Source organism: Orycteropus afer, unplaced genomic scaffold (genome assembly GCF_000298275.1).
Source record: "Orycteropus afer afer isolate SDZICR_OR568_19922 unplaced genomic scaffold, OryAfe1.0 scaffold00223, whole genome shotgun sequence".
Lineage (NCBI taxonomy): Eukaryota > Metazoa > Chordata > Mammalia > Tubulidentata > Orycteropodidae > Orycteropus > Orycteropus afer.
The window spans coordinates 1,838,487-1,851,764 of NW_006921810.1; the positions used below are offsets into that span (position 1 = coordinate 1,838,487).

At 35.1% G+C, this 13,278-nt stretch overlaps 1 protein-coding gene across 1 annotated transcript in view; it reads right to left on the reverse strand.

The window, feature by feature from the left end:
- Positions 1 to 13,278, reverse strand: part of KPNA4 (karyopherin subunit alpha 4) — a 106,513-nt gene that overhangs the window by 17,854 nt on the left and 75,381 nt on the right. Inside the window, exons 9-11 of the mRNA XM_007948765.2 lie at positions 8,334 to 8,503; positions 8,189 to 8,233; positions 4,473 to 4,604 (exon numbers count right to left, since the gene is read on the reverse strand). Of these exons, the coding sequence (XP_007946956.1) occupies positions 4,473 to 4,604; positions 8,189 to 8,233; positions 8,334 to 8,503 (347 nt within the window). The remainder of the gene's footprint in view (positions 1 to 4,472; positions 4,605 to 8,188; positions 8,234 to 8,333; positions 8,504 to 13,278) is intronic.

The following is a 13,278-nucleotide window of genomic DNA, read 5'->3' on the forward strand; positions in this document are numbered from 1 at the left end:
AAAAAAAAAAAACAAAAAAAAAACACACACACACAGTGCCTCTCTGAAGTAGGAAAATATTTAACGTGAGATTTCACCAGTAATTGAATTTGATTTATTATTTTTCTAAAGCTGTATTGTATCATTTTCTGTCAAGGTAGAACTCTTTTACTTAATTTTCCACAAAACAATGACAAAGTTTTTCTTTTTTTTCAAAAGTGGTTTTTAGTTTATTCAAAATTGTGAAACCATTTTAAGTACTTAAATCCATAACATTTTCATCACTGCAAATAGAAAATTCTGAACCAATTAGTAGTCACTCCCCATTCCTGTTACGCCAGGCTCCTGGCAACCACTAGTCTTCCTGTCTCTGTAGATTTGCCCAAGCATTTCATATGAATGGAATTGTACAATGTTTGCCTGGCATGACTATTTTTTTCACTTAGTGGTTAAGATTCATCTATGCTGAAGCATGTCCTTCATTCTTTTTATGGCTGAATAATATTCCATTGTATGGGTACACCACATATGGTTTTTCCATTCTTTAACTAATGGACATCTGGGTGTTTCCACTCTGGCTATTATGAATAATGTTGCTATGAATATTCATGTGCAAATTTTTGTGTGAATGTGTGTTTTCAACTCTCTTATATATACTCCTGTAAAATTGCTGGGTTGTGTGACAATTCTTTTGTTTGAGGAACTGCAACATTCCAAAGCAGAAGCACCATTTTCATTCCCATCAGTAATCTAAGAGGTTTTCAATTTCTTGGCAACCTTGTCAACACTTGTCTTTTATTATTATTATTATCCTGTTGTTGTTGTAATTTGCCGTCGAGTCGCCCCGACTCATAGCGACCCCTCCTTGGGATTCCAAGGCAGTATCACTACGGAAGTAGGATTGCCCAACCTTCCTTCCGAGGAGTGGCTGGTGGGTCCTAGTAGATGTAAAGTGTTTTTTTTTCTCATTGTGATTTTGATTTGTTTCTCCCTAGTAACAGCAGTCAAAAAATGAGTCGTTGTACTGCACTGAGCAAATCTGCAGTAAATGAATCTGCTTAAAGTGTTAAAAGAGCAAAGATGTCACTCTGAAGACTAAAGTGTGCCTGACCCAAGCCAGGGTATTTTCAATTGCCTCCTATGCAATGTGAAAGCTGGACAATGAATTAGGAAGACCCAAGAGAAAGTGATGTATTTGAATTATGGTGTTGGTGAAGAATATTGACTATACTATACCATGAACTGCCAGAGGGACCAACAAATCTATCTTGGATTATAGCCAGAATGCTCTTTAGAAGCAAGAACGGTGAGACTTTGCCTCTCGTACTTCAGTGATGTTGTCAGGAGGGACCAGTTCCTGGAGAAGGATATCATGCTTGGTAAAGTAGAGGGTCAGTGAAAAGGAAGAAGATCCTCAATGAGATGGACTGACACACTGGCTGCAACAATGGGCTCAAGCATAGCAATGATTATGAGGATGGTACAGGACTGGGTGGTATTTCCTTCTGCTGTACATGACAGAACCACTCAAAGGAACCTAACAAGAAGTAATGAGAAGCACTGGTGGCACAGTTGTTAAGTGCTTGGCTGCTAACCGAAAGGTCAGCAGTTAGAACCCACCACCTGCTTCATGATAGAAAGATGTGGCAACTCAACTCTGTTCTTTAAGGTGACTGAATCAGAATCAACTCAACAGCAACGGGTTAATCACTAATGATATTAAGTACCTATTCATGTACTTATTGGCTACTTGTATGTCTTCTTTGGAGAACTATCTATTCAAAATCTTTGCCCATTTTAAACTGTTTTTTTTTTTTTTTATTGTTCAGTTGGATAAGCTCTTTATATAGTCTTCTAGATATAAGCTCCTTTCCAGACACATTTTGGAAATATTTTGCACTTTGTGGTGGTTTTCATTTTCTTGATGGTGCCCTTACAAGCACAAATATTTGTTATTTTGATGAAGTCGAATTTATCTACTTCCTCTTTTATTTTTTGTGCTCATGGTGTCCTATCTAGGAAACCATTGTCTAGCTGAAGTTCTTGAAGATTTGTTCCTGTTTTCTTGTAGGAGTTTTATATAGTTTTAGCTCTTATACTAAGTGTTTGATTCACTTTTGGGTTAACTTTGTATGTGGTGTAAGGCAGAGGGTTGCCTTCATTTTTTTGCATGTGGTTTTCAGTTATTCCAGTACTATTTGAAATTTGGTAGTGATAGTCCCCTTTGTTCTTCTTCAAAATTGTTTTGGCTATTCTGTTACTCTTGCATTTTCATATGAACTTTAGAATCAGCTTGAACATTTCTGCAAAAAAAGGCACCCGGGATTTTGACAGGAATTGCACCGAATCTGTAGATCAGTTTGAGGAGTGTTATGGACTGAATTGTACCCCTTAAAAAAATGTGCTGTAAATCCTAATCCCATTTGGAAATGGGTTGTCTTTTTTATGTTAATGAGTCAGAATTAGTGTAGAGTATATCTAGAGTCAATCTCTTTCAGAGATCTCAAAGAGATTAAATGTAAGCTAGCACGCAGAGGGCTAATGGTCAGCAGGGAGACATGCCAGACCACATGAAAACTGCCAAGGACCATCCTCCAGAGTCAACAAAGAAAGCCTTCTTCTAGAACTGGCATCCTGAATTCAGACTTCTAGCCTTCTTAACTGTGAGAAAAGAAATTTATTCGTTGAAGTCATTCATTCACTTGTGGTTATTTCTGTTTTAGCTGCATTAGATAACAAAGACATGAGTACTGCTATCTTAACAATAGCATGTCTTTCAATCTATAAACATGGTATATCTTTCCATTTATTTGCATGTCTTCTTTAATTTCTTTCAGCATTTTTTTTGTTGTGATCAGCTTCTTTAACAAATAAATTTAAGGTGGGGAAAAGAAAGAAGGAAGGAAACTTGTACAAACGGAAACTTAAGAGACCTATCAACCAAATGCAATGCATGGACCTTGTTTGGATTTTGATTTGATCAAACTAACTGTGAAACAACAGTATTGTGGTTATGTTAAACAAATAGTCTTAATTTTTAGAGATGCAAGTTGATAAAATAATATAGTATCTAGTATTTGTGTCAAAATATTTGGGCAGGGGGAGTGAGTGAGGGTACACAAGAAAACATACACGCAGTCATTATACTATTCTTTTTACTTTTCTAAATTCCAGTGTAGAAGTGAAAAGTTCTAAAAAACTCCTGTTAGTTATCAGGTGAAATAAACACAGAACATTAATTTTTGTTGAGAGCTGGCTAAAGAAAAATTCTAAGCCCTGTTTTCCCAATGAAGTCCAGTATTAAAACTGAAGACGCATTCTGAAAAAACAAAAACAAAATGCAAACCAAAAATCTATACCAACATGAGCATCAAACTGAAGAAATGCAAACTTAATGATAAATAAGATGATCATTACTTTTTATAATTAGAATTACTATTATAATGTAGTAAGATTATTTCAATTAATTACAAAATATCCCCAAATAGCATACACAGTATGTTCTAGTAATCAATTATTTCGAATTTACAGTGTTTTAAATTTTAAAACAGTGAGTCTCAATTTTGATTATACATCACCATTCCCTGAAGATATTTCAAAAGCTAAGGAATGTAGGAAACATCCTAGGGTTTACTAAAAAGAGTATGTGGGGTCTGAACAAAGGAATTTGTAAAAGCAGTTTTTCTTTTTTTAAAGCTCCACAGTTGATTGTGATGCCCAGCCAGGGTTGAGAACCAGTGACTTAGGTTAACAGTACTCCTTACACAACTAATAAAGATTCTAAGCCATTATCAGATTAAATATAATACTACCTCAGAAAGACAGGGAGATCGTGCTGTAGCCCCCTTTACCACTGTAGTTACTGCTTATAATATTTACATGAACTTCTCATCCTGTATTTTTGGCTCTTTCTAGATGCTGGTTCTTTCAGATAAATGAAACTTGAAAGGATTAAAAAGTAATAAAAGTAATTTAAATACTTGAAAGGAAACAATTTAGGAAGCTCTTTAGCAGCCCAGTTCAGTACAAGGTGAGTAACTTTTATCTCAGTGCCAGTGAGGCTCAGAGTTTAACTAAATAAACTGCCAGGTGCAGTAAGAAGGAAAGTAAACTAGGACATTTGCATGCAGGGAAGGACAATAGGGGAACAGAAAATAAGAAGAGTAGGAAAAATAAAAGCATTAATACTTATTTCAGATGCCACCCAAGTTGCTATATTGAACTGGCCTAGTCTATATCAGAGATCAGTAATCTACAATGGAGTCTGCCTTTTCTGTGGGGGAGATGAGGGGAGGGGGACAGTATTTGTAGTAATGTTACCTAATTTTCTCTATATTTACAATGGAGATATTATAATAATTCACTCTTTTCACCACAGATACATTATTGGGCTAAGAATATACTTTAAACTATTAAAACTGTCCATCTTTGAATGTCATGCTTAATGTAATTAGTAGTAAGAAAAGTTACGTTTTTATCAAGAACAAACTTACCTGAACTTTAACTTCCTGGTGGCTGAGCAGAGGAACCAAATGAGGAACTATTCCAGAGTCTATTACCATCTGTATCTGTTCATTGCCAGCATCAGTAAGGTAAGAGAGGGCCCAGACAGTATCTACCAATATCTAATGAATAAAATGAAAATCCAAATAGCTTTTGATTAATTTTTCATTTCAATAACTCCTAACCATATACACTAATTTAATATTGTTCTGCTACCATTTCTTAATTCAATGAAATCTTGATCTTTTCTACTGTATTAAATGTTACTATCTATGTATGTCTCTACCAAGTATATGCATCTTTTTAGGCACATTCAGAATACATTTGTGTTAATTACTATCTTGATCCCAGAGTAGTACCCAATCTTAATCCACTGAGACGTACACATTACACAGTATGTGAGAGAAGGGTAAAACGTTTTTCTCTTTCCCAAATGCGTACTGAGAACTAATAGGTCCAAAGATATGGTAGAAAATGTATATACTTGGAAAGCCTATATAGATCCAGTATGCACAGTGGTGGCTAACACCTGAGCTATATAAATGGATATTTTCAAGGTGTTCTCTAGTAATGTCGGTATCATACAGATAAGTCTAAAGCCAATATTCCAGTATAAAATTATAGTAGTTTAATTTCCAATTAGTTTGCTTTGCCTTATTCAATTGGAGGTTACTTTCTTAAGTAGTGGGAAGTCTCCTATTATCTGCCAATCAAGGCATTAAAAGCAACTGTGGGTCAACTTGTGAAATGGATAATGAAATAAAAAAAGATGTTCTTGTTCAAAATCCACACTTTATACCAGGCTGCCAGAACTTACAAGAAATGAAAATATCTATAATTAATTTGTACTAAACAGCCTTCAATTTTAAATTGTATTATATTTTGTTTACATTTTGAAGTACACAAGACCACTGTGTTGTGATCTTTCTTTCTATGTTTAGGTCCTAAATACAAATTATTATCAAATAGAAGTAGAATAAATTGTTAGACTGCTGCATAAATATGAAAATTATTGTCAAAGACAGTAGAATAATAATTGTGCCTGGAATGCCAATTCCAAAGCCTTTCTAGCACATGGATTAAGCCTCAAAAGACAAGCCAGAAAACTTTAAAACCTTTTATATTCAAAACCAGTGCTCTACTTAAGATATCCAAGAAGCTCCTGCAAGGAGAAAACAGCATTTTGCCATTTTTCTTCAGAAATTCATGAAAGGTCTAAAAATATTTTTATTGAAAAAGAAGGTATTAAAAAAGAAGAAAGAATTCACACATACAGAGTGTTATCAGTCATATGTAAAACAACAAAGTTTAATTTGCAAATATAATTAGGATAATTTCCGCTGGTGTATCAACACAAGCTAAAATTTGTTAACATTAGCAAAAAACGTCAAGAAATTACTTGTGCGTGACTATATATAAGAAGTAGGTAAGTACATTTTCTTAAAGGCTCTATGCTAAATGTCATTAATATGCTCAGATGAAAGTTCATAATTCAAATCAGATTACTAATATATACTTTTTGGATCAGAAGAAGTTTATATTGCATGGTAATTTATTATGACTACAAGTGCTTCACACACTTATGATTTATGGAAGCAGTCTTTTTCAAAACTTCTTTGATGGTTAGATTTAAGAACTTGCTGCTAAGTATTTACCTAAGATTTTATATTTTAGCAAATATTTACTAAACAGGTTATTAAAAAAAACTTAAGTGGCTTGAGAAAGTCTTCAAGATGTATCAAAACAAGAAACATGGTGTCATAGAGTTCAACTAGATTAGGGTAACCAGATAGAGACAAAGCAATGTATCTGTGAATAAAGTCAACTGAGATCTGTGATTTTTTAGCTAGCTATAAACTTTGAGATTAATCTTTCTTGGACATTTTCTTACACAAATAATTGAAATTTATAATCTAAACAAAGAACATGGTTATGCCCAAGCCACACCCACTGTCATCGAGTAGCCTGCTACTTATAGGTCAGAGCAGAAAGGCCCTGTAGGGTTTCCAAAGCAGTAATCTTTATGGGAGCATGTCACCACATCTTTCTTCTACGATAAACCAAAAACCAAACCTAACTCACTGCTGTCGAGTTGATTCTCACTCATAGAGACCCTTCCTTGGGTTTCTAAGGTGGTATCTCTATGGAAGTAGACTGCCCAGTCTTCTTTCTGAGAAGCTCTGGTGGCATAGTGCCTAAGACACCTGACTGCTAAACAGAAGGCTGGCAGTTCAAACTCACCAGCCACTCCTCAGAAGGAAGAGTGGGCAATCTACTTCCATAAAGATACTGCCTTTGAAACCTAAGGAGGTGAGTTGGAACCAACTCGACAGCAGTGAGTTTCTTCCATGAAGTGCCCCCCCCAAAGCTGCTTTTTTGATTTTTGTATCCTAGAAAAACCCACCAGCCACTCCTCGGAAGGAAGGTCGGGCAATCCTACTTCCGTAGTGATACTGCCTCGGAAACCCAAGGAGGGGTCGCTATGAGTCGGGGCCGACTCGACGGCACATAACAACAACAACAACAACAACAACAGAATATCTGAAACTAAAAAGTATCTTTAGAGCAAAGATCTTTTTGTCGCTGCCTGATGTAATCTAATTCCACCTTTAATTTGTTCCGTTATGTTTTAGAGAGGTTCTGGCAAAAACGCATTACCCTACAAACTTTCAAGAAATAAGGCAGCTCATCAAACACTGATCACAACAGCAAACTGTTTTTAAAAAGCCACACAAGTTCCTGAGTGTTGCTATACATTTTATCTGGGTAACTCCCTTTACCTATTATATCCCTAGCTTCTCTAACATACCAGAGTAGTCTGGCATTTTTCCATCTCATTCATAGTCCTTGAGTTGCCTTTTTCTTTCTTTTTTTTTTTTTTAAAGCTATTTGTGTCAGAAACAGAGTAAGGCATTTGTTATATTAAAATTTTTTTAATATACATTTATTTCTCCCTCCTGTTGTTTGGATAATTAAGAATTATTTCTACACTTAATGAAGTCACTACCAAAACCACATACCATGAATATAAGTCCACAAACATGAACATAAGCATAAATATTTCTTTATATCTTTCCAAAAAAACCCAAAATAACCCCACTTTATGTATGTATTTTTGCTGGCCAGGCTGTCCATATGAGCTTAAAAAAAGCTCATGAACAATTAGGAGAGAGATCAAATACTGGCAATGCCAAAAACTTTTATTGTGAGTTTTTATAACACTATCATACATACACATATACATTATCACACTGATCAAAATAACAGCAAATCCTGAGTTCTTCACTAAAATTTTGTGATACAGGTAAAAAAAGGACTCCTGGTGGTACAGTGGTTAAGGCACTTGGCTGCAACTGAAAGGTGGGTAGATCAAACTCACTAGCTACTCCATAGGGAGAAAGATGAGGCAGTCTGCTTCCATAAAGGTAACAGCCTTGTAAACCATATGTGGCAGTTCTCCTCTGTCTCTTAGGGTCCCTGCTGAGTTGGAACTGACTTGGTAACAATGGGTTTGGTTTCTTTAACTTTTTGGTAAATACCAAAATACCAACAATATATTACAGCTCTGGAAATGGAAAAATCTGTTACGAGTACATGGACATGATGTCCAGTATAACATTTTCCCCCCTATGTTACAGAAGTAGCTGTAGAAATATATACATACACATACATACGTGTCAATATATGATGGGAAGTATTTACTCACATTTACATCTGTGTGATGAATTAAAACACAAAGGGCTGGAAGAATCTGAGGAGAAATATATATACACATATTTAAAAATTTATAGATTAAAAATACACATAATTGGATCTACACTCATTTAAAAACAAAAACAAAACTTATTTACCTCCTGAATGGTTTCCATTGGTGGAGGTGGGTCTTTGTGGCGACATAAGTTGACCATAACCCAAGTAACATTTCTTAAGAAAGTTATAGGAATAGATGGACTTATGAAGGAAAGTAAAGGTTTCACAACTCCTAGACTTATGACATAATCTCTACACTGGGGTCCATCACCTGTAGGAAGGAGGAATTATTAATATATTGACAATAATCAATTTAGAAAACATAAAGAACTGGGTACAATATGCTGTTTGTTTTCTATATTTCAACCAGGTAAGACAATTTAGTCGGAGGCTGACAACTGAATTGTGTGATATTCCCCTTGTTATTCTTATACCTCACACCCTTCTTGGTGTGTGGCCATCTCCTACTTCCATCTACCTTCTGGACCAGCAGGAATTCCATCCCAGTCTCTGCCCTGAAGGTGTCTGGGTGCCCTACCCCACCACACCTTGCCTCAGTTTTGTTTTTAAATTACTCTTTTTTTCCTTCACTTTTCCCTTCCCAGGTTCTAGTTTTCTTTTTCTTCCCTTTTCCTACTTTCCATCTTTTTTCTTAATTTGGTTCTTTCCATCCTTTGTTTTACTTTTTCCAGTTTCCTTTCACTCCTGTTCTTTTCTCTTATTCCCTGCTCCCCAGACACTGTTTTTTCCTCTTTTTCTACTTGTATTTCTTTTGTCATTTTAAACTATTTCTTTAAATATTTCTTCTCATTTATTGCCTTTCTCTTTTTCTTTTGCTGATTGTTCCAGTTTTGTTTATGCAGTTTGTGTTTTTTGTCATTTTAATTTTTTTGTGTGTTTTTTCTTTTTTTTTTGGTCTGAGTGGAAGATAGCAACCATGTCCATATGACCCAATTATACCTACACCTTCCGCACCCCACCTACTGAGTGAGGGCCACTACTTCCTTGTATATACCAAGTTACCAATGATAGACAAAAGCCAATACCAGCCTGACTCACCCTTATCTGTTCTTCATGAACAGCTAACAAGAATTCTGTACACATACTCTCATTCTCTATCACATCCACCAAGAGACAGGTGGTGAGTGCCTAAGTGCTGCCAACTAGGGAATAAGGAGCACAATGCCCTGCCTACTCAAATATATCAAAACAAAACAAAGGAAAAAAGAAAAATCTTGGGCAAATCACATCATCATACAATCACCAATTAAATATAAATATAACAATGTACAATGTCTCGGTAACAACAGACCATCACCATCCACACAAAGAAGCAAGGTAAAATAGAAACAAGGGACCAAGATACAGACCCAGATAATATCCCTGAGGAATAAACATTATTGGAACTCCCTGATAAGCAATTAAAAAGAATTATATTTAGGTACCTTCAATGGATTGAGAGACGGACCAAGGAAAACACTGACAAAATTAAGGAAAACACAGACAAAACTCTAGAACAATTTAGGAAAACAATACAAGAATAAAATGACAAAATAAAAGAAAAAAATCAGAAATTATACAAAATCTACAAACAGAAATCCAGAAAATGAATACTAATATTTCAGAAATACATAACACATTGAATGGGCAAAGGAGTAGAATTGAATCAATGGAAGACAGTTAGTGAAACTGAAGACAAATAACTCAATACTATTTTAAGGGATCAATCAGAAAAAAGATCAAAACAAAATGAAGAAAGCCCAAGATTAATGTGGGATACCATCAAGAAGAATAACTTAAGTGTAATTGAGATTCTAGAACAGGAAGAGACAAAAACACAGAAAAAGTTGTTGACAATTTTTTTGGAAGAGTGTTTCCCTAACATGATGAAAGACGAGAATATATCCATTCAAGAAGTTCAACGAACCATAAACAGGATAGACCCCAACAGAAAATCACCAAGACGTATCATAATCAAACTCACCAAAACCAAAGACAATGGGAGAATCCTGAAAGCAGCAAGGGAAAAATGAAAAGTTACCTATAAAAGGCAACTATATTAAAAAAAAAAAAAAAGGCAACTATAAGACTAAGCTCAGATTTCTCAGCAGAAACCATGCAGGTGAGAAGGCAACAAGATGATATACATAAAACTCTCAAAGAAAAAAATTTCCAATCAAGAATTACATACCCATCAAAACTGTGTCCCTCAATTATGATGGTGAAATTAGGACATTTCCAGATAAGCAGAAATAAAAGGAATTTGTTAAAACAAGACCAATCTTACAAAAGATGCTAAAGGGAGTCCTTCAGACAGAAAACCAACAACAGGAAACAACAACTGACGATTAATACATATGATGACACAATCCAGAAACTAACCCAGTTATAGAAGTATCAAAGTAAAATAAGCTGATTAGACTGTGAACAGAGAACCAGAGATACCAACTGGTAAATGAGGACAACTACAATCCAAAAGGAGGGAAAAACAGGAGTTACAGAACTTCTAAATGGTGAGGAAGTCAAGACAATTGCAAAGTAGAACAGACTGTTCTAAACTTGGGAAGAAAATTATAAATCACAGGGTAACCTAACCTTCATATCAAAATAAAAGAGAGGACGAGAACATATATTAAGCAAATACTAAAGCAATAGCAAAAAAGGAGATGACAATATGATTCATAATCAAAATGAGCTCAGGACAGAAAATTATATGGAACAAAGAAATCAGCAATACTAACAAAAATGCATAATAAAAAGACAGCATAAATGCATACTTGTCGATAATTACATTGAATGTCAATGGATTAAATGCACCATTCAAGAGATGGAGAGCTGCAGACTGGGTAAGAAAACATAACCCATTATTATGCTGTCTACAAGAGACATACCTTAGAGAGAAAGGCAAACACAAGGAAGGACATTAGATACTGATTAAAGGATCAACTGAACAAGAGAACATAACCATGATAACCTACACACCCAATGAAAGAGCCCCCAAAATACATATATCAGACTTTAACAGCATTGAAAAGATAAATGATTCCACAGTCACAGCAGGAGAGTTTAATACACAACTTTCACTGAAAGACAGAACTGGAAAGAAACTCAACAAAGACACAGAGGGACTAAACAATACATCTACCACCCTGACCTTTTAGACATCTACAGAGCATCTCACCCAACAACAGCAATTTAATATACACTCTTTTCAGCACATAGGGAACATTCTCCAGGATAAACTATGTATTAGACCACAAAGCAAGCCTCAATACATTTAAAAACACTGAAATACTGCAAAGCATGTTCTCAGATCACAATGTCATAAAATTAGAAACAAATCACAGAAAGACCAAGAGAAAAAGAGCAGATACATGGAAAATGAAGAACACCCTCCTTAAAAACTGTGGGTAACAGAATAAAAAATGAAATTAAAAAAGTCCTCAAATCAAATGAGAATGAAAACATACCAAAATCTTTGAGACATAGCAAAAGCAGTGATCAGAGAGCAATACAGCAATAAATGCACACATCAAAAAAGAACCACCAAAATCGACACCTTAACCCAACACCTCCAACAAGCAGAAAAACAGCAGCAAAAAAAGTCTACAATCACAAGAAAAGAAATAATAAAAATTCAAGCAGAAATAAATGAAACAGAAAATGTTGTATTGTTGTTATGTGCCACTGAGTCAGACCTGACTCATAGCGACACCTCCTTGGGTTTCCAAAACGGTATCACTATGGAAGTAGATTGCCTAACCTTCCTTTTGAGGAGTGGCTGGTGGGTTTGAACTGCCAGCCTTCTGGTTAGTAGTAAAGTGCCTTAGGCACTAAGAAACAATAGGAAAAAAATCAACAAGACCAGAAATTGGTTCTTTGAAAAGATAAATAAAATCGACAAATCACTGGCAAACTTAATAAAGGAAAAGAGAGAGAGAATATAAATAACAGGAATAAGAAATGAAATGGGCAATGTCACAGTAGGACCAACTGAAATAAAAAGGATAATAACAGGAACCTATGAGCTCTGGCAGCATAGTGCCTAAGGCACTTGACTGGTAACTAGAAGGCTGGTGGTTCAAACCTACCAGCCACTCCTCAGAAGGAAGGTTGGGCAATCTACTTCTGTAGTGTTATCGCCTCAGAAACCCAAGGAGGGGTTGCTATGAGTCAGGTCTTACACCATGGCACCTTAACACCAACAACATGAAAAACTAACTGAATTCCAACAAATTTGAAAATCTAGATGAAATGGACAGATTTCTAGAAACATACTAGTTACGCAAACTAACAGACTGAGGTGGAAAATCTGAACAGACCCATAACAAAAGAAGAAATTGAACAAGTCATAAAAAAAATTATCAACAAATAAAAGTCTCAGCCCAGATGGTTTCACTGGAGAATTTTACCAAATGTTCAGAGAAGAACCACTGTCCCATAGTACTGTAAAATTTAATTTCTCTATCTAGAATGTCACTGTAATTTCTAGTACAAAGTCATGCTAAACAATTACATTCCAACACATGAATACACTTTTCTTTGCAAACAGTATTTGGAGAGAAAATGTTCTTTTTGTATCCATGTGTTCTAATAAATTCTAGGATGTCAATGGAATTAAAACTCAAAGATCAAAATGCAGCTTTAATAGTTTTAGATCTAAAATTGGATACAAAATATTCTGTCAGTATCTTTGTTATTTCAGTTGGTTCTGTTGTGATGACACCGTTTTCGTTAACAATTCTTGTGATTTGAGTCTTCTTTTCTTTTGTTAGATCTGCCAATGGTTTATCAATTTTATTAATCTGTTCAAAGAACCAGCTCTTTGTTTTGTTGATTTTCTCCATGTTTTTTTTGTTTTCTGTTTATTTCTGCTCTGATCTTTATTATTTCCTTGCTTCTAGATGTTGTAGGATTCTTTTGTTGTTCTATTTCTAGTTGTTGGAGTTGATGAGTTAGAGTGTTGATTTTGTTTCTTTCCTCTTTTTTGATGTATGCATTTATTGCTATAAACTGTTGTCTTAGTACTGCTTTTGCTGTGTCCCA